Raw genomic sequence first — 23,276 nt, 5'->3', positions numbered from 1 at the left:
CTTGAAGCAAGCACCTAGAGCATGGTCTGACAAGATAGGACATTATCTTGTCACTATTGGCTTTTAGATTTCCAAGGTAGATTTCTCACTTTATGTGTGAAAAACAGAGAAATGTATTATGCTACTTGTCATTTATGTTGATGACTTGATTATGACAGGTGATAGTGATGAAGATATCCTTCATGTGAAAATGCTATTGAAGCAAAAGTTTGAGATGAAGGATCTGGGAGAGCTGCATTATTTCTTGAGCATTGAGGTGATTAGATCACCAAGTGGGATATGGCTCTTGTAGAGGCAGTATGGATTGGACATGCTGTCCAAATATGGGATGACAAGGTGTAAGCCTATTTCAGTTCCTTTGGAGCAGAATGTGAAGCTGAGCACAGATGCAGGTGAGCTTCTGGAAGACCCTACTATGTACAGACGCATAGTAGGAAGTTTGATTTATATGACTATTGCTAGGCTAGATTTGAGCTATGATGTTGGATTGATAAGTCAGTTTATGCAGGCTCCAAGGAAACCGCATTTGAATGCAGCTAGATGCATACTCAGGTATGTGAAGTCCACATTGCAGTATGGACTATTTTATGAGACTGGGGTTCAGATACAGTTGCATGGATACACTGATGCTGATTGGGCTAGTAGTATTTCTGATAGACAATCTACCAGTGGATATATGTTCTCTTTTGGGAGTGGTGTAGTCACTTGGAGCAATATAGTTGCCTTGTCGAGCATAGAGGCTGAGTACAGGGGTGCAACAATGGCTGCATGTGAGGTAGCTTGGTTGCATAAGCTATCCCTGTACAACAATGGCTGCATGTGAGGTAGCTTGGTTGCATAAGCTACTTTATGATATGCATCAGCCTACAGATGGCCTAGTTGTCATTTATTGTGACAACATGAGTAGTATACACTTGGCAAATAACCCAGTCTATCATGCTAGAACAAAACACATTGAGGTGCATTATCACTATGTGCGGGAGAGGGTTTTACTAGGTCTTATTGATCTAGTTTATGTCAGCACAGAGGATCAAGTAGCTAACATATTTACAAAGGCAATGGGCGCAGACAATCTGCACAAGTTTAGAGACCTGCTTGGTGTGCAAGAATCGGGATTTAGCTCGAGGGGGAGTGTTGAGATATAGAGATCCACTCGTGATATGCCAGGGTGACCATTGTGCATTTATGTCACCGACTTGTTAGTTGCAGATGTGGTTGGTATACCACCCATGAATAATAGCTAGATGACAACTATCCTTATCTACTCTAGTTCGTGGCTCAGTTAGTATGCCACCTTGGTTAGTTGAGTTTGGTTTGAGGCCCATATATAGGGTTCTTTTATTTCTTTGTACGAGAGTTTTTTTTGGCTTACACAACTAAGAAGAGGAAAACTATTTTCAGCCTCCACCTTTGTGTGTATTCCCTCATTGTGTAAGTGAGAAAGCTACAAGTGAGACTCCTTCCTTCTCTCCCACAATCATAACAGTAGATTGGTTGCGCAGCTTCATTAGGCGGTAGCTTTACTAGCCGACAGCTTTACTAGCCGCAACTTCACAGTAGATAGAGGACTAGGCAGCAGCTTCACTAGCCGGCAGCTTCACAGTAGATAGAGGACTAGGCGGTAGCTTCACTAGCCGCTGTACCACTATTGCGCCATTGGCTCTTGAATAGGGAATCTTCATGATTTTTCAATCATTTGACAGATGCATTACAGTGGTTCGTGACTCGTCACATCCATGATCCAACCGTGAGTTGGAGGCTGGAGTCCCTCACGTGACCCATCACTATAGCTACGAGCCTACATGGCGCCGAGCACCGGATAGTGATGTCGCGTGCATCAGGGGACCACTTGTTGAGAGCTGACTGCCATGCCATGTTGTAAATAAACCAATTCACAAGGTTGAAAACTAGGTTAGATTAACATGCTTGTACAAACCTAATAACTGTGAGCTCTATCATCATGACATGAAAGCCTTGATTTATTCTCATGATGAGATCTCAACAATAGGGTTTGCAAATAAGTAACCTTTCTTTCTATATGTGTATGCTCAGGAAAGCTCTCATTTGGACCACCTGCATTGGGAATTATGGCCTTTTCGACAAGAATTGGTTGTCCCAAGAAGGACTCTTGGCAATTAAGCCTCTCAATGGCTTTCGTGCGAAAGAGAAAATCAGCACAGTGATGTGTCTAGTAGTGCTACATATAATGATGTTCCAAATGCAAGCTCTAGCACATGTATAGTTCCTACAAGGACTATGAGTGTGGACCTCAATGTGAGGTTAGAAGAGCTAAAAGATGACAATGGCATGATGGAAGAAAATGTCAATGTCATGCAAAACCTACATGAAATCAGATAATAATATGAGACACATGTATATGCAATTTTGGACTATGAAGGGTCAGTTGCAAAAAAAGAAAAGGGCCAACATGCATATCAAGAACATTGGAAAGTATACTTTCCATGGAGTTATGTAGTTCATGATGTAGATGGAAAACAAAGAACTCGATGCAAGGTGTGCGCACATTTTAAGATGAGCAATGTTTTTGCTACTGTTGGCAGCACAGTTCTTCAACTACCATTGTTGGAGGTACATGAAAAATCAAAGGAACATCTCAAAGCAAAGTTCCTATGGGCAGAGAAAGAGCAAAGAACAACTCTACCTCTTGATACACATTTGCACAACATGGATCAAGCAAAGTGGACAAAAGGGTTACTCGGATTAAAGTGCTGCTCCAAGTCATGTATTTCATTGCTATTAGGGATAAGCCTCTTTCAGACTTTCAAAAGAATGTTGAGGAGTTAGTATTTTTTGGGGCACCATATGTTCCTAGTTAGGCAAGTTATGCATCCTATCTTTCTTCATCTTCTGCACATTTGTTTTTGGAGGCATGCTACAAATATTTGTATGAGATAGTAAAGGTAGAGACTAGTGAAAGTCCTTTTTATTCACTTATGGTGGATGAGAGTACATATGTGTCTAATGATCACCATATGATTGTATGTATCACATACTTATGTGATAATGGCCATGGACATGTATGTAATAGATATGTTGCATTACTGAAAACACAAAATGGGACATCTCAGGTATTGTATGATGGACTTTCAGAGTTCCTACAAAGTTTTGGTCTATCAAAATCAAAGCTTGTAGGATTTTCCACTGACGGTTGCAGTGTAATGACTGGGCAAGAAAATGGTCTAGTCAAGCGATTTGCTCGAGAGGTGCCACATTTAGTTGGGGTCCATTGTATAGCACATAGAGATGCATTGGCACCTAAGGATGCATTGTCTACATTGCCAATCTTTGATATAGTAGAGGCATCAGCTCGAAAGTCATGTAAATGGTTTACTAATTCTTACAAGAGGAACATAGAATTGAAATATTTGGCTAGTGAATTTGAGCTACCAGTTCATGAGCTTTTGAAAGTGCATGAGATCCGTTGGCTCTCTAGAGGACAAGTGGTAAAAAGGCTTGTAACACTTATGCCTGTTTTATTGCGTATATGGATGAGGGAAAATGCAGAGTTGTATATGTTTTTTACCTCATTTAAGATTCAATTTTTCCTTCATCTCTTAGCTGATGCGCTACATTATCTAAACCTTTTGAACAAAAAGTTCCAGGTTGAGCAAGTGGACATAACTTTGATAGGAACAGAGCTTATGGTAACCATAGATATTCTTCAGGCATGCTTCTTATTAGAGGACTTTGGTCATGGAACACAACATCTCTCAAAGTTTTATGAGCAAGTCAAAGATGGATATGCGCATTTTCCGATCAACAATGCTAGAGCTATGGAAAGGCACCATCTTCATAACAATTCATTGGGACCTAAGGATACATGTCGCCAGTTGGTGACTTGGGACAATTGTATTGAAATTGGTAAGCAATTTGTTTAAAAAGTCATATCTGCACTATATGCAAGGTTTGGTGATTAAAGTTGTTTGAGGCTACAAAAATCTTTAGTCCAAAGGATTATCCACATGATATTGGAGGATGCTTCACAATGGGTGCTATATGGATAAATGCCTTGTTAGAAAAGTTTGGGACCCTTGTTGATGTTGGTGCATGCAAACTTGAGTATGGAGACTTCCTAGTGAAGTTAAAAAGAACATGTCCAGGTCAAAGTATGCATACTACTTGGCAAGTATGTGGGCATGATATTGAGTTTGATCAAGTCTTTGGAGAGATGAAAAAGTTATGGCGTGCATGCTTGGTTATTGTTGCAAGCACCATTGATTGTGAGAGAGGCTTCTCTAAAATGAATTATATAAAATCCAATGATCGCCATCGATTATCATTGGAAGCCTTGAATGAGCTCATGTTTCTTTCATATAATGGTGCTAAAGACCCTACAAATATTGATAAGGATACCATCTATGCCACATGGGATGGATTGAAATCTCATCGCAATGTTAATGTGGCAACAACCGAGCTCATGTAGGAAAATATGAGTAATGATGTGCTTTGAGTTTGTTGCTATTATATTTGAGACCATCAATGATTGTAGAGACATCTTATTTCCTTTCTAGACTATGTTACTCAATTGAGCTTTAGATTAAAGCCTTTATCATAGCATTGCAATTTTTTCTAGTGATATCATTATGCTTTTATTTTTTAATGCTTAAAATAATTAGTTGTATGTTATACTACATTTTAAATATTCTATGGTATTGTTAGTATTAGAATTTTGTAAATAGTAATGAACATGAAAAATCAAAGAAAAGGTGTATGTAAGTGTTATAATGATTAAATATATTTTTTCAAGAGCATTTTCAAAGCTAGAAGGGTAGATTTTAGAATCAGCATCTGGCTAAGGGCAAAATTGTCAAAAACCCCTTCCATAAGAAAGGCATTTCTCCATGAGCCCTTCACTAGGAAAAACCTGGGGTACTTTCAAAAATGAAAAGTTGGCTAGCCTACTAGCCCTTCAAATTTGAGGGCTAGCTGATGGGACCTAAAATGGGCTGGCACTGGCTATGGCACTAGCCGGACCTCATGCTCATGACACACAAACACCCTCACGACCTCGCGGACCAAGAGCGTCTATCTATTGCTAAAGGACAAACTGCCCTAAAGCTTAATCTATGTGTTTATAGTTTATAGTCCAAACATTTCCTTTTTTTATAAACTCCTCAGAGGGAGAACCCTTACACATTGGCAAAGCTATGATCACACACATGGAGGCAACCTCTCAGTAGAAACACTGCGGCCCCATTGCAACTCTCCTACATCGCACGGATTGGCCCCTTGATGGGCCGCTAAAACATATAGAACATTCAAACACAAACTCCACTCCTTTATATTTCTCGTATTTCTAGGAGATATATCATGCTTCCTCACCCAACAATCCCTTAGGAAACCGACCCTCTATCCTACGGCAAGGGATACCCTCACACTCTCAATCATGGGTCCAATTCCTAAGAAAACAATTGCTATGCATTCCACGAGATTTTCTATTGATACCATGAACCATACATAGTGCATAATGTGAACGGTTTAGTACACAGACAAAAGAAAATCAGCATTGTGTATCGTGCGAAACAATTCTTTTCATGATTTCCATGCTAATGTTTATGTACTGAAACGAGGAGAGACACCAAGCCTCACGCTCATGCTGCCTTTCCCTTTATTCTAAAACAACGTCCTATAGGCATGATGCAACACATAAAACAGATTTTAATTTATATTTTGACGCTCAACCTCCCCTCTCACCCTACCGTTTAATGTTTTGCATTCGTTGATAGGTGAAAAGGGTCGTTTTATGTGTATTTCCTTATAAAGAAAGCGATAAACATAGATGAAAACATAGAAATGAGGGTAAACCAAGGACAACCTCATGCTTTACTTTCATTATACGCTGCACAAACAAACATGTAATTTTTTGGGATTTTCCTTTTACCGTTTCCTAATTTTCTCCCATTTAAAACCCATTTTTCACCATTTTTTGGTATTTTTCCTCTATTTTATTCAGTAAAAAAATGACTAAAAATTGAGATTGATTGTGGGTTATGGCCCTTAGGTTCCTTGATAGCAAAATTTCAGGTTTTGTAGATGTTATGTCTCATATTTTCCCTTTATTTTGCAAAAACCTCCTTTTTACCCCTTAAACGCATGTTTTTTCGAGTTTTAAACCATTAATTTCAGCCATATCACTTATGATTTTCTGATTTTCAGATTATGAACTGTTGAAAATCATAGAAAACAACATCACAATGCATAACCAGCCCATGGGAACAATGTTTCATCAATCAAATAGCATAAAAACTCATTTTTTCTTCATAAAGAATTACCGCTTAGGCTTCATGTCTCGGGATCTCGGTTTTGGTGCGGGACTGCGGATCAGCCCACATTCAATGTCCAACATCTTCACAATTAGCAATCTTCATGTCTTCATCGATCTGGGAGCAATCCAGTCCCAACCGGACAAGCTTTCCTTCACCATTCTTCATTTCCTCTTGCACACAAGAACAATCCCTTAGGGGAGAGAGAGAGGGATGAGAGAGAAAGACTAGATTTGGTTTTCTTCATTCAGGCCACCATTGGACAGGCAAAGGATGGCGATAAGACCAGCAAGGAAGGAGTAGTCAAGCCCCATTGCTAGTTGGGTAGGGTGTTTACAGCCAACCATCTCCATCTCCAAGATCTTGGCACAAAAATTGGGCACAGATATGGCGTCATCTCTTCACGTTTTTTCATCTCCCCTCATTCACCACGATTTCATGTGGCATAAAATTCCCCCAAGCCCCCAAAGGTCATGCCCAATTTGGCCTCTCAAGTGTGCATCCTTTCATATCTTGACCGATTCTTGGCTCCTTCCCCGTCCGGGCTTCGATTCGAGTGCTGTAAATTTCTGAGCGTCCAGCTTTACATCCCGCATTGACTGGCAACTCTTGAAAACCCGCACGGTAGTCTTAAAAATTATCAAAAGTCGACAAGTGTCGCTCGGGCGTCTTTTAAAAGTCGTTTTTCACTTGGTGCTTAAAATTGTCCGAGCTGGAGCCGCCGCCTTCGATGTTAAATATTTTTTCCCTAAATTCTAGTTTTTTGGCAAAATTTAGGCACATCCAGGTCTCAAAACTCCGTTCTCATTGGCGACCATGGGATAGGGTGACTCAGCCCATCGAATCCCACAACAGATTTGCATAAAACAATCAAAGGAAGCATCAAGGTGATACAAAATAGATACATACTTAAAACATAGCACAATCTCACTCTACCCCCCTAACAAAACCAAGGCATGACATCCACAAGGAGTAGGCCTAGCATAACCTGATAGAAGGTCCAAAGCTAGCCACTAACCGATTGCTCCAACAGAACCAAACTAAAAAGACCTATCAAAGAGGTCTGAGCTACCTACCTAACTAAGGACAACACAACCAGGAGCTCCTACTAGGTGAGAACTCCTATAGCCTGATCAAGAAGTATTTTATTTTAACATATTTCTTCTTTTAGGTTTTTATTTTTTCATACTCGGGCATGTAAAAAGGAGGGAGCTGAGCGTAGTGACCCAAGGAGAACAGGGCATCGGCCTCAGGTCCTATCTCAGTACCTAATAACCTACCAAGCCCTCGCAAGGCGACACTCAATCATTTTCTAACACTCACTTTTATTTTCGCTCCAAGCTTCCTTACTTTCGTGCTTTTCCAGTGAGACGCCACCCCTAGGAAGACAAGGTATCGGCCCCGGGTCTGACTTGTCGCTAGGAACCTACCAAGCCTTTTCTAGGTGATGATCAACTGCTTATAAATTTTCCTTTCTTTTCTTTTCTATTTTTATAGGGGGTTAGAACCCCTTTTTACACACCTTTTTATATATTTATTTTCTTTGAGATATTCAGGGTTTCTTTTCTCTCTATCATCAGCATCATTTTCCTTTTGGCAGGCTTCTCTAACTGCCTCACAACTAACAAGAACTCCTAGAATGGCTGCCTAGCAGGCTAGCAGAACAAGGTCACTAGAACTGCCTTCTAAAATAGGTCTTTCAATGCCTGGCAATGTCTTTATAGGAGGCAATGACTACTCAGACTTCCCTCAGACATACCTAACCTAAACCTGGGACTTCATGCCTTGGACGCCGGTCCCCAACAAGAAAAGAAAATCCCCTACAAGTACACAAACACATATAGCATAAAAACACGGTACTCATAAAGGAGAGATATCACCTGGATAGGGCCACGAGAAGCTTCCACCGCGAAAAAGGCTCCTTCGAAGCTCTTCTTTGAACCTGTCTAGCACAAGACTAAAACATGAAACCATTAACCGCACCTATACTAAATAGACAACTGGCCCTCTTGGCCTAATGAAATAAAACACTCCACTACAAAACTGATCGGCCCTCTTGGCCTAACAAAATCTAGACGTAATATCCAAAGCAGCTAGCCTTCCTAACTTAAAACTAGATAGGTCATTTTAGTCCACATAATACTGACGTCCTTGGCATATACATCACACCCTATCAGACTACCCAGGGTGCCAAGGATAGCATACCATAGGTCGACTAGCCCCATGCTACTCATGCAAGTTAGCTAAAAGCTTGATCTTGTATTTTTTTAATCTTAGGTTTTTTTGTAGAGCTACAAGTCCAAGCCTTTCCACCAATAACTCATCAATAAGGCCGATCCCTTCTTGGGCACTATGAGCTGAATGAATGGCCTCAGTGGGCTCGCATGTCCCACATTTATTATCATCCAAATAAACTAGTCGTTCAAGCGACTGAGTGGCTCCTTTGGTAGAAAGAATCATAGCTTTCTACTCATTCGAACCTCCCCTATTTGGGTTTTCACATAAATCAGTGCTGCGACCCAAACTAGGTAGAGCTTCAAGCCTAGGCACATCACATGGGTGTATCCCAAGGCAGTGTATATTGTCAGATGTATATCCAGTCTCATCCTCTTGGGGGTTCGACAAAATATATCCAGGTGGGATCCTTGGCCTTGCATCCGACACTCCTGCCATACTTTTGGAGATTTTGGGTCTCCAAACCCATATCACATTTCCCTTAATATTCTTGCATTCCCTCAATTTGCTGCACTGGTCTAACGAACTCAATGCAAACTTATCCCTATGGCCAAATGGCCTCACATCCTTATGACCTTTGTGAAGCACAGGTGGACTTTTAGCATTTTGAATCCTCTTTACAAAAGATGCCTTTACTTTTCTACGTCCATGTTGCAAATTTTTCCCATAAGAACCATGCTTTCACAGAAGGGAACAACATCCACCCGGAAGCATGATTCCGACACCAAAGGTCTCTCAAGAGCCTTACTAGCAACAAAATTAGAACCACACAAAGAATGCTTATCAACACTCATAGGCCCATTGGTTCTATCCATGTTGCCATCACAACTACCTCTCGTGGAGGTGTTGCAAGCCCTAATAGGACTTACATGGCTTGGTACCTTTACACTAAGAGGCATGTCGTTACAACTCATAGGATGGCCATTTTCTGCTTTGAGATTTTGGCCACCAAGGTTTCCCTCATAGGCTACCTTGGTATCAAAAAGTGAGTTGTCTTCTTGCAGAAATGGTTGGAAGCTAGGATGCACTTGTACTTAGTGGGGAAAACTCCAAAAGTTTTCCCAACATCTCTGAATATGACCCTCATAATCAATGGCATGCATTTTTGCTTCCCTTAACGACTTAGGATTCCGTAGTCCCACTTGGATTTACATATTAATCTCTAAGCCATTCAGAAAGAGCTCACATAGCACATCATCCGGTAATGCACTGGCTCTTCTTGGCCAATGCCTAAGAGTACTATCAAAGGCTCTAGCATACTCTTTAACAGAAAGATAAGACTCCTATCTAAACTGCATAAGCTGCCCTAAGACCTGAATCATAGGGAGCTTCTTTTCATACTCATCTAGAAATCTATCACAAGACTCCTCAAATGATTTGATCGACCCTCTTGGGAGGCTACAGTACCATTTCCTTGCCTCTCCCTTTAGGGTACTTGGGAATACGAGCATCCGATGTATATCGTCAGACCCACTTGCAATGCAAGTTAGGCCGTATTCTCTTAAATGAATCATCGGATCCTCATTTGGCAACCCATAAAACACTGGGAGATCCCTATAAAGAGGAGGACATTTAGTCCTCCCTTTTGGGATCAACACCAGGTCATTAAAATCTTCATACTCATCATGATCTGGGTCCAGCCTCTTAGGATCTGTAACCTCTTCCATCCCCACCCTTTCCGGTGTAGGGAGGTTAATATCCTCATTGACATCCCTTTCTGCTAACTCACTGAGTGGTCTAGGGAGTCCTATAAGTTTCAACATGTCATTTTGATCCCCTCTTAGAGGGTCTTCCATACCTTTCTCTTTAAAAGGAAAGTCCATAACAGGTTTATATAAGAGCTTTTGGTCCTTATCCAAAGCACATTTATCATTACCACTTCTTAAAACTTGGGAACCGTGCCTTTTAAGCAACGGTTTTCCCTTGACAGCTAGGGCTTCTAACATCCTTGTGATGCCCACTATGTCGTCATGGTGGCCCATTACACGTGATGTTTCAACCACAAGAATATTCCATCGTATATCAGCACTTGCCCATGGCATTATGGCTTTAGCATGATGACTTGTTGATGCCACAACTATCATAGTTTCCAACATGCTTGTTTCATGCCCTCTAAGTTGATGGATGGTTAAACATGATTTCTCTTGGGTAGAGACCACATGAAGGCAAACCTCGGCCCATGCCATCGTATTAGAGGATGGGGTAACCACTAATTGGTTACTCTTTTCATCACATAAATTATCTTCTACAGAGGACTTATGCTCTACATAACTAATTAAGTTCATTAGTAAGTTTTGTATAGGGAAAGCCAAGTTTTTCCATCCTTGAACAAACCCCATTTTATGGATAATTTAGGGTCCCTTGAAATCCTAAATTTGAAAACCGCCACTTATAGGTAGCTCCCAGCAGTAGACGCACCACTGATGGGACCTAAAATGGGCCGGCACTGGCTATGGCACTAGCCAGACCTCATGCTTATGACACACAAACATCCTCACGGCCTTGGGGACCAGGAGCGTTTATCTACTGCTAAAGGACAAACTGCCCTAAAGCTTAATCTATGCGTTTATAGTTCATAGTTCAACGTTTTCCTTTTTATAAAATCCTCAGAGGGAGAACCCTTACACATTGGCAATGCTACGATCACACACATGGAGGCAACCTCTCGGTAGAAACACCGCGGCCCCACTACCGCTCTCCTACATTGCAGGGATTGGCCCCTTCATGTGCCGCTAAAACAAATAGAACATTTGAACACAAACTCCACTCCTTTATATTTCTCGTATTTCCAGGAGATATACCATGCTTCCTCACCCAATAGTCCCTTAGAAAACTGACCCTCTATCCTATGGCAAGGGATACCCTCACACTCTCAATCGTGGGTCCAATTCTTAAGAAAACAATTGCTATGCAGTCCACGAGCTTTTCTATTGATACCATGAACCATACATAGTGCATAATGTGAACGGTTTAGTACACAGACAAAAGAAAATTAGCATTGTGTATCGTGTACAACAATTCTTTTCATGATTTCCATGCTAATGTTTATGTACTGAAACGAGAAGAGACACCGAGCCTCACGCTCATGCTACCTTTCCCTTTATTTTAAAACAACGTCCTATAAGCATGATACAACACATAAAATAGATTTTAATTTATATTTTGACACTCAACCTCCCCTCTCACCCTACTGCTTAATGTTTTGCATTCGTTGATAGGTGAAAAGGGTCGTTTTATGTGTATTTTCTTATAAAGAAAGCGATAAACATGGATGGAAACATAGAAACGAGGGTAAACCGAGGCCAACCTCGTGCTTTACCTTCATTATACGCTGCACAAACACACATGTAATTTTTTGGAATTTTCCTTTTACCGTTTTCTAATTTTTCTCCCATTTAAAACCCATTTTTCACCATTTTTGGTATTTTTTCTCTATTTTCTTCAATTAAAAAATGACTAAAAATTGAGATTGATTGTGGGCTATGGCCCTTAGGTTCCTTGATAGCAAAAATTCAGGTTTTGTAGATGTTATGTCTCATATTTTCCCTTTATTTTGCAAAACCCCATTTTTACCCCTTAAACGCATTTTTTTTGGGTTTTATACCATTAATTTCAGTCATATCACTTATGATTTTCTAATTTTCAGATTATAAACTGTTGAAACTCATAGCAAACAACATCACAATGCATAATCAGCCCATGGGAACAATGTTTCATTAATCAAATAGCATAAAAACTCATTTTTTCTTCATAAAAATTGAATTACCGCTTAGGCTTCATGTCTCGAGATCTTGGTTTTGGTGTAGGACTGCGGATCAGCCAACATTCAATGTCCAGCATCTTCACGATCAGCAATATTTATGTCTTCATTGATCGGGAAGCAATCTGGTCCCAACCGGACAAGCTTTCCTTCACCGTTCTTCATTTCCTCTTGCACATAAGAACAACCCCTTAGGGAAGAGAGAGAGGGAGGAGAGAGAAAGACTAGATTTGGTTCTCTTCATTTAGGCCACCATTTTACGGGCAAAGGATGGCGATAAGACCAGCAAGGAAGGAGTAGTCAAGCCCCATTGTTAGTTGGATAGGGTGCTTACAGCCAGCCATCTTCATCTCCAAGATCTTGGCGCAAAAATTGGGCGCAGATATGGCGCCATCTCTTCATGTTTTTTCATCTCCCCTCATTCACCAGGATTTCATGTGGCATAAAATGCCCCGAAGCCCCCAAAGGTCATGCCCAATTTGGCCTCTCAAGTGTCCACCCTTTCATATCTTGACCGATTCTTGGCTCCTTCCCCGTCCGGGCTCCGATTCGAGTGCTCTAAATTTCTAGGCGTTCGGCTTTACATCCGGCATTGGCTGGCAACTCTTGAAAACCCGCACAACAATCTGAGAAATGATAAAAAATCCACAAGTCTTGCTCATGCGCCTTTTAAAAGTCGTTTTTCACTTTGTGCTTAAAATCGTCCTAGCTGGAGCCGCTGCCTTCGATGTTAAATATTTTTCCCCTAAATTTCGGATTTTTTGGCAAATTTTAGGCACATCCCGGGCTCAAAACTCCGCTCTCACTAGTGAGAGGGGATTTATACTACTTACTACTAGCCTATTCTCTTGCATTCACTTTAAGGGATGACAGTGACCATCTGTGAGCATGCACGTTTGGAATATATCCTTCATTCTTTAGCATCTTGCCAAATCTCAAAAACTCTATTCCATTCCACATCATCTAGCTTTGGTCCTGCAAGTGCAACACGCATGAGAGCATCCAAAGTCTTGATAGACATTGATGTACTTCTTGCTTCCTTAATCATATTTTGGCGTGAGAAACCTCTTTCACATGCCACAGTGCTTGCTGGAATAACAAGAATAGCTTGCCATAACTCCCTCATATTAGAAAAGCTTTCTTGCCGTTCTTTCATTAATGAAAATGCTTCTTTCATTGTAAACCCTTCACAATTTACTGAAGAGTCTCAATAAACATAAAACAACTCTTGTTCACAAGCTTTTCTATCAACCAAGGGATGCATCGATTATTCTCCTTCCTCACATGGTTGAAGATGTTGTACCAACTTATCAAGCCATCTATTAACATTCTTCTCTCTAATTTCATCTTGAGCATAAAAGCATGGGCTAAAAAGCTTTACAGCATTAAAAAGTGGAAGATCTGGAAAACGAACATTTAGACTATCTATCAAACATTGCACATAGTCCATTGCAAGTTGCATGCAAGATTTCAAAGTACCTTCAATGTGTGGTCTTATCATTGGAGCATCTTGCCTTTCAACATCCTTTTTCTTTAAGGGATGACAACAACCATCTGTGAGCATGCATGTTTGGAATGGCGATTCTGCGGATACAATATGTTCTATGCAATAGCAATATTCTAACATTTATTTAACTGACAAAACTAAAACCTTCTCCGGAGTACCCCGTATAGGTTAGTAGCAAGCCTCCCTTTTGACGACAGCGACCATCTATGAGCATGCACGTTTGGAATGGCGGTTCCGCCAATACAATGTGTTCTGTGTGCAATACCAATATTCTAACATTTATTTGACTGACAAAACTAAAACCTTCTCCGGAGTACCCCGTATAGGTTGGTAGCAAGCCTGCCTTTTGACGTTTAAGGATGCCCTTCATGAGTATTTTAGTAGATGTCCTGAAAGCATATTTGCCCTTCATTTTACTCATCATGACATGGGGGAAAAAAATTCCCCTTCAAAATTCCCTTTTGTAAAATTTTTGGGATAAATCAATGCAAATTTCAATTATATATGTAAAGGCATACACTAATTTGGACATTTAAATCACTTAAGAAGGCAAGCTGTAAAACGACAATGGGTAAACCCAAGTAGTACTTAAGGTTTGGACGCTTAAAATATCTATGGTGATCAAACACTTTGAGATGCCTTTAGGAAAACACAAAAGGAAAAGGACTCGACTCACTAAGGAATGAAGATACCCAACATCATACATCTAGCACTAGTCAAACATCATATATCTTGTGTTCTTTAGAATCTTGCCAAATCTCAAAAACTCTATTCCATTCCACCACATCATCTAGCTTTAGTCCTGCAAGTGCAACACGCATGAGAGCATCCAAAGTCTTGATAGACATTGATGTTCTTCTTGCATCCTTAATCATATTTTGGCATGAGAAACCTCTTTCACATGCCACAGTGCTTGCTGGAATAACAAGAACAGCTTGCCATAACTTCATCATATTAGGAAAGCTTTCTTGCCATTCTTTCATTAATGAAAATGTTCTCCATGCTTCTTTCATTGTAAACCCTTCAAAATTTAAGCAAAAAGTCTCAATAAACATAAACAACTCTTGTTCACAAGCTTTTCTATCAACCAAGGGATGCAGCGGTTCTTCTCCTTCCTCACATGGTTGAAGATGTTGTACCAACTTATCAAGCCATCTGTTAGCATTCTTCTCTCTAATTTCATCATCTTGAGCATAAAAGCATGGGCTAAAAAGCTTTACAGCATTAAAGAGTGGAAGATCTGGAAAACGAGCATTTAGACTATCTATCAAACATTGCACATAGTCCATTGCAAGTTGCATGCAAGATTTCAAAGTACCTTCAATGTGTGGTCTTATCATTGGAGCATCTTGCCTTTCAACATCCTTTTTCTTCCCAGTAGATGCATCATATTTGTCTTTACCTTTAGGAAGTAGTCTATATATCAATTCATGTCTATGTATATAGCCATCCTTATCAACCATTTCTAAGTATCCTTTTTTAGAGCATCCCAAGAACTTTGATAAGTATGTGGTATCTTCTGCAAAATTCATGGGTCTAAAAAAGCAATGCTTAAGCTTTGATATAACCACATCAATAGCACTTCCAATGGTTGTTAGATCCACTATTTCTTCCTGAAACTTTAGACTCAAGAAATTCAAATTTTTTAATACATCAGCCATCATATGAATGCAAAACTGCACAACAAAATGTCTAGCTTTATTGTACCAATCCATCAACTTTTCATTTTTCCAAGTTGTCAAGATAGGAGGCATTAAGGCAACAAGTCTTTCCATGACTTGTCCACGTGAAAGCCATCTAACTGCATGAATTTGTAATGGTCGATGTGCATCTAGCTGCATAATCTCTAAAAGAGACATCAATTCATTATTTCTTTTAGATGAGTTATTGATCCATGAATACACTTTGTTTCCTAGATTCTCTACAAAGAGAAGCTCCAGAAATAATTTGCAAGCATCTCCAGTAGCCAAATCTTCTTGATGTGCAATGCAATGCACTGCAATTAAATTTGGCAAGTCCTTTCTAAGAACCCCAACAACCCCTATCTCATGTCCAACCATACATGATGCCCCATCAATTGCCAAGCTAATCATTATTTGCTTATATAGGCCTCTTGCATTAAGAAAGTGAATCAAAGCATCATAGATGGTCTTTCCTTTTCCATTTGTCAGTGTCATAATACCCATAAAACTTGATTGCTTAACCCCCACCCCTTTTCCTGCAAGATAAGTACCATATACTATAGTCTCATCCAACATCACTGAGAAATACGGAGAATCTAGCATAGATACAATCTGCATTTCCAACAATTGACTTGACATCGCTAAAAGAAACTCAATGCCTGTGTAGCGACTTGTATAGGAAGAGTACTCTCTAGTTCTTGGCATATTTGGAACATTTAGAGACATATCCAAGTCACAAAGATCTTCAAATGAGGCGATCGAGTTGTCCTTCTTTGCAACATAATACATTAGTTTCATGGCGGTAATGATCCTTGCCTTATTTGCATCATCTATTGATGCAATGTGCACTGGACTTGGCTTTGCTTTCTTTTCCATTGTACAAGTGTACTTGGCCATTGCCATTTTATGGCCGCTAGACAAAGCATGTACCTTGATAGCATCATGTTGCATAGTAATACATCCATCTCCCATACCCCATGGACCTGACACTTTGTACATCTGATCACACCATTCGCATTTCATAACTCCTTTTTCGCCATCCCGCAAAACATATTTGAGCCAAGGAAACCTTACTTTCCATTGGGCTCTGAATTTCCTTACTAAACCTTGATTTTTCTCTCCTTGAGCATTTGAAGCATTATTTTCATTTTCCAAAGAAGGTTCCCCATCCAAGCCATGCATATTATTAGCATTTTGTGTGGAATTTGACCCTTCCAAACCATAGATATCTAAATCTTCAAGCAAATCATCATTAAGATCAAAATCAAGAGGACAATTAGCAGCTTCCTCAATAACTTGAGAGGGAGCGACCCAACCAAACATTGCTTCCAGAGTCTTTTGCCTCATTCTTTTGGGTGCCATTGAGAATCTATACTAAAGCACATACATGATAAAGTATCAATTTGCATGAACTATTATTATAGTGCTTTACAAAACAAAGAGAGAAAGCTTTGAGCTTGTACCTTGATCTCAAAAGCAAGAGTATCGTATAGTCAAGGCCCTTTGAGATTATGAGCCACCTCCACCCCACAAAGTCACCATTCTCAAACCCTCACCCTTAATATCCAATGGAAAGTCCTATAAGATGAAGACCACATTAAATTTAGATATACTTATGTTTATAGCATGTAATAATTTAGAGTCAACATACATGATACATCTATAAATTATGCAAATCAATAATCACCAATAATCACATTCCTTAATATACATATAATTTACAATCGATGTACCAAATTGTAATAGATCAAATAATCTCTCTCTCTCTCTCTCTCTCTCTCTCTCTCTCTCTCTCTCTCTCTCTCTCTCTCTCTCTCTCTCTCTCTCTCTCTCTCTCTCTCTCTCTCTCTCTCTCTCTCTCTCTCTCTCTCGTGAATCATGTCGACTCAGGACTCCGGGAGTTGGAACTTGGAACTTAATAGTCACGATTTGAGACTTGGGATGGATCTCCCAAAGCATGTTTGGTCAAACTGGGCGATTGGGACTTGTTCATTCCATACAAAAGTGTGAAGAGGCCCTTAAAGGTGAAGAATGGGACACATTGAAAAATCTTTATAAGGAAGGGGATAAGATAGGAGTGCATTTCAATGTGTAATAGTCCCATGTTTTCTCCCCCATAGGAACACCCCCCTTTTTAATTTCAAAAAAAAAATCAACAGTGCAAATTTTTTTAACCCCCTCTCTCTCTCCCCGCCGATAGCACATCGGGCAGAGAGAGAGAGGGAGTGGTGGTGATGGGGGGCATGTAGCCCCCCAGGTGGGAGGGGTGGCCATGCCACCCACCTCCTCCCCCCCTATATAAGGGGAGGCCCCTCCCCTCCCTCGGCTAGACAGAGAGAGACTGCGCCGATTCCCTGTCGCCACCTCTGCGGTAGCTACTGTGCGGGCCCGTGGGCTGTTGACCCCCCTCCGATCTGTTGTGACAGCGCCCCCTTCAGCTAACCCATTGAAAATGGGCAAAGGAACTCCTAAAGCTGGCAAATCCGGCGTCCCTGCAAGAATTGCAATGGGTTGTGCCATGGCGACAATCGGATTAACAATAGGAGCTTGAACTGATGGATTCACACCCCCACTTGAAGTGGGTAGACTTAGTGGAAGAAAGGAAGAGCTTGCACTTCCTCCTGCACCTAAAGGACTATGTGCAGCAGTTGGGTTACTAAGACCACTGCCTCTTATGCGTATCAGACTACTCCTTTGAGGAGAATAACGACTTACAATCTCTAACCGCCGTCTAGCCCTCTCAACACGTTCTGCTTTTTGTATTTTGGCTTGACGGTCCTTGTTAGAGGACATAAACCAACTTTCTTTTGATCCCCTAAAAACCCTAGATTCGAGAACCACCACTTGTTGGTAGGTCCCAGCTGACGCACCACTGATGGGACTTAAAATGGGCCGGCACTAGCTATGGCACTAGCCGGACCTCATGCTCATGACACACAAACACCCTCATGGCCTCGCGGACCAGGAGCGTCAATCTAATGCTAAACGACAAACTGCCCTAAAGCTTAATCTATGCATTTATAGTTTATAGTCTAATGTTTTCCTTTTTTATAAAACTCCTCAGAGGGAGAACCCATACATATTGGCAATGCCACGATCACATACATGGAGGCAACCTCTCGGTAGAAACACCGCGGCCCCACTACAGCTCTCCTACATCGCAGGGATTAGCCCCTTGATGTGCTGCTCAACATATAAAACATTAAAACACAAACTCCTCTCTTGTATATTTTGAATCCAAGAGATATACCATGTGTCCTTACTTAGCAATCCCTTAGGAGACTGACCCTCTATCCTACGGCAAGGGATAACCTCACACTCTCAATTGTTGGTCAAATTCCTAAGAAAACAATTGCTTTGCAGTCTAGGAGATTTTCCTTTGATACCATGAACTATGCATAGTGCATAATGTGAATGGTTTAGTGCACAAACAGAAGAAAATCAGCATTTTGCATCGTGTGAAACTAATCTTTCCATGATTTTCATGCTAGCGTTTATGTAGTGCAAAGAGAAAAGACACCGAGCCTTACGCTCATGCTGTCTTTTCCTTTATTTTAAAACAACGGCCTATAGGCATGATGCAACACATAAATCAGATTTTAATTCTTATTTTGACACTCAACCTCTCCTCTCACCCTACCGTTTAATGTTTTGCATTCATTGATAGGTGAAAATGTCATTTTATGTATATTTTCTTATATAAAGAAAGCGATAAACACGGACGAAAATATAGAAACGAGGGTAAACCGAGGCCAACCTTGTGCTCTACCTTCATTATACATTGCACAAACACACATGTAATTTTTTGAAATTTTCCTTTTACCGTTTCCTAATTTTCTCCCATTTAAAACCCACTTTTTATCATTTTTGGTATTTTTCATCTATTTTCTTCAATATTAGCATTATGTCTCATATTTCCCATTTATTTTGCAAAAAACCCCATTTTACCCCTTAAACGCGTGTTTTACGGGTTTTATACCATTAATTTCATCCATATCACTTATGATTTTCTGATTTTCAAAGCATAAACTGTTGAAACTCATAGAAAACAACATCATGATGCATAATCAACCCATGGGAACAATATTTCATCAACCAAATGGCATAAAAACTCATTTTTTCTTCATAAAAATTGAATTACCGCTTAGGCTGTGTTTCGGGATCTCGGTTTTGGTGTGGGGCTGCGGGTCAGCCCACATTCAATGTCCAGCATCTTCACAATCAGCAATCTTCATTTCCACATTGGTCCGGAAGCAATCCAGTCCCAATCGGACAAGCTTTCCTTCATCATTCTTCATTTTCTTGCAGGCTGGAATCTCCATCCATCTCCATGAAGTGCAAATTTCGGCACCTGGCTGCCATGCTTCTTCATGCAATCCCTCTTCATTCTCTCTCCACATTTTTTTGCTAAATTTCATGTTGCATAAAATTTTTGGGCTCCCAAAGGTCACTAGTCATTTGGCCCCAAGTTTGTCCACCTCTTGATATCTTGACCGGTTCCTTGGCCATTTCCCTGTTTAGGCTCCGATTTGAATGCTGTAAATTTCTGCGCATCTAGCTTGACATCGTGCACTGACTAGCAACTCCTGACAACCCGCATGGCAGTCTAAAAATTTATCAAAAATCAACGAGTGTCGCTCGGGCGCCTTTTAAGAGTCGTATTTTACTTGGTGCTTAAAATCGTCCTAGCTGGAGCCGCCGCATTCGATGTTGAATATTTTTTCCCTAAATTCTGGATTTTTTGGTAAATTTTAGGTACATCCCGGGCTCAAAACTCTGCTCTCAAAATTTTTGCAAAATTTCCTTCCTCCTCAATTCCACAAAAAAGCCATCAAGCAATGGGATCTTCTATAACAAAGGGATCGCGAACCTATTTCCCAATACACTGAACGTTTCTAGAATGCCCTATTGCAACTACGTATGCTCGAAGATGTACTTGAAGCAACTCATAAACACATGTTTATGTCTGGCCTACTTGGACATTTCTATGCAAAAGTCAATATGTTCAAGCCAACAACCCTTCAAGATGCAATTTCCTTGGCCCATGACACTGAAGAAAAAATTCATGGACGAGACAAGCGACCACAACAATTTCCAACTAATGGTAACTATGGTTCCAAACAATTTAATTCAAATTTTTGAAGATTCAATCAAAGCCGTTTTCTTCCATCTTCATTCTGTAAAGCTTGGACACGACCACCTACCTTGCCATCAAACACAAATCCAAACCCTAAGCCATCTCCATAGTCAAATCCCCACATTCCTAAACTTCCTGCCATCACCAATAATGTATCTAAAGCAAAACCCATAGTTTGTTACAAATGCCATCAACTTGGACATCTAGCAGCCAATTGCCAATCCAAAAAGCCATCCGTCCATATCAATTATCTGGGAGCAATAGAAGATGAAGAACGAGAGGAAATGCCATACTTTACGGAAGATGATGATGACATTGGTACTACTTCGGATATTTTGCCAGGTATGCCAACTCCCCATTCTTTATTAACAATGAAATATTTTGTGCATGGTAAAGAAAAGACTATTTTACATGATGATGGGAGCACACATGACTTCATTTTTACAAAATTAGTCAAAGAATTGAATTTACAAACTGTTTTTACACATTATCGCATCAAGGCTGCATTCCTAGGTACGAGATATAATGGAACACAATAGGTGCATAATTTAGAAATTAAAATTGGTGATTATACTGAACGAAGAAATTTCTTAGTTGTACCTTTGCAGTCTAGTGACATTATCTTAGGAATGCCTTGGTGTCATCAATATAATCATGATATAGATTATTCTACGCATTCAATTAAAATTTATTTTCAAGGAAAACAAATCACACTACATGGTATGCACGCTTCTAATAATTTTTCACTGCTTACTCATACTCAGGCTAAACGTGCATTATGTAAAAGTAGCAAATCCTATTTAATATGGGTGAATGAAATTCAAGCTAAAGAAAAACAGATGCATCCTAGACATACACAATTTCTTGCTCAATTTCAAGATTGTTTTGCTGCTGATTTACCACCTGGATTACCACCTTCACATCCTGAAGATCATAAGATAGATTTAATTCCTGGAACACAACCACCATGTAAAGCACCATATAGACATAACCAAATTGAACAGAAAGAAATTCAAAATCAAATAGAAGAATTGCTTAATAGAGGATTAATTCGACCTAGTAGTTCTCCATTTGGTGCACCTGTCTTATTAGTGAAAAAGAAAATAATACTTATCGTATGCGCATTGATTATCGTGCCCTAAATAAAATTACTGTTAAGAATAGATATCTAATTCCTAGGGTAGATGATCTTATGGATAAGCTACAAGCATCTCCCATATCCAGTAAGATAGATCTTAAATCTGGATATCATCAAGTAAGATTGGACAAATCTGATATATTCAAAACTGCATTTAGAACACAATTTGGACACTATGAATTTCTAGTTATGCCTTTCGGTTTAACTAATGCACCAGCCACATTCATTCGCATGATGAATCACATATTTTTGAAACATCAGTATTGTGTCATTATTTTCTTTGATGACATATTAGTATTCAGTAAAAATGAGAATGAGTATCATGAACATTTGTCTTTAGTTTTTAAGTTGTTAAAAGAAAATCAATTATATGCTAATCCTGAAAAGAGTGAATTCTTCCAAACAAAAATTGAATATCTAGGATATATTATTTCATCAGAAGGTATTAAAGTCGACCCTAAAAAGATAGAAGCAATTTTAATTTGGCCCATACCCAAAAATGTTCATGAATTACGTTCTTTTCTAGGTCTTGCTAGCTTTTACAGAAAATTTGTAAGGCATTTCTCATTACTTGCATTACCTTTGACAAAACTCTTAAATAAGGGTATTGTCTATAACTGGTCTCACAATCAACAAAAGTCCTTTGATTTGTTGAAACATGCTTTAACTCATGCTCTTGTATTACAATTACCTGACTTCAATAGACCATTCTTTTTTGTAGTTACTGACGCAAGTGGATCTGGAATAGGAGCAGTCCTTATGCAAGATTCTTATCCCATAGCCTACTCTAGTTGCAAACTCAAACCATCTGAACTTAAATATTCTACCTATGACAAAGAATTGCTAGCCGTAGTATAAGCTTTACGTCAATGGAAACATTATTTAATAGGATCTGAATTTATGATCAAAACTGACCAACAAAGCATTAGACATCTCCTTAGTCAACCACAAATATCTGAGCGACACATTAAATGGGCCGCTTTTATTAAAAGTTTTCATCCCATTATACAATATCAACTTGGAAAAGAGAATGTTGTAGCTGATGCTTTGAGTAGAAGACCGACAATTCAGAATATTTCTGTCATATCATTTGATTCCCTTATCCCTATGAAAGATTCTTATCATCAGGATCCTACTTTTCAAGTTGATTGGAATAAACTAGTTGCAAATAATTGGATTCCTATTGATTCACTGTCTCACACTAATGGACTCATGTTTTATGAAAAAATATTATATGTGACTTTTCCATTTCGATCATTTGTTCTACATGAAATTCATTGTCCTCCATATCAAGGTCATAGAGGAATTATATCTACTTTGCGTACATTGACTTAAGATTTTTATTGGCTACACATGGACGCTGATGTATCTAACTTTGTATCTGAATGCCTAATTTGTCAACGAGTTAAAAGACACCATGGTAAACAATATGGTTTACTAATGCCGTTATCCATTCCATCACGACCATGGGAACAGATTTCAATGGATTTTATCACTGATTTACCTAACACTAAAGCTAACCATGATATGATT

General features: G+C 39.6%; 1 protein-coding gene across 1 annotated transcript; it reads right to left on the bottom strand.

Moving 5' to 3' along the window:
• Nucleotides 1-14,502: 14,502 nt before the first annotated feature.
• On the bottom strand, nucleotides 14,503-16,830 carry LOC148011760 (uncharacterized). Its single transcript, XM_087670410.1, has one exon. It carries the CDS (start codon nucleotides 16,828-16,830, stop codon nucleotides 14,503-14,505), a length of 2,328 nt encoding a protein of 775 aa, XP_087526536.1.
• Between the last annotated feature and the right edge of the window lie 6,446 nt (nucleotides 16,831-23,276).

Source organism: Lygodium microphyllum, chromosome 28, assembly GCF_053477565.2.
Source record: "Lygodium microphyllum isolate KBCC chromosome 28, Lygodium_microphyllum_v1.1.10, whole genome shotgun sequence".
Taxonomy (NCBI): Eukaryota; Viridiplantae; Streptophyta; class Polypodiopsida; order Schizaeales; family Lygodiaceae; genus Lygodium; species Lygodium microphyllum.
This window is presented reverse-complemented; position numbering and strand designations above follow the sequence as displayed.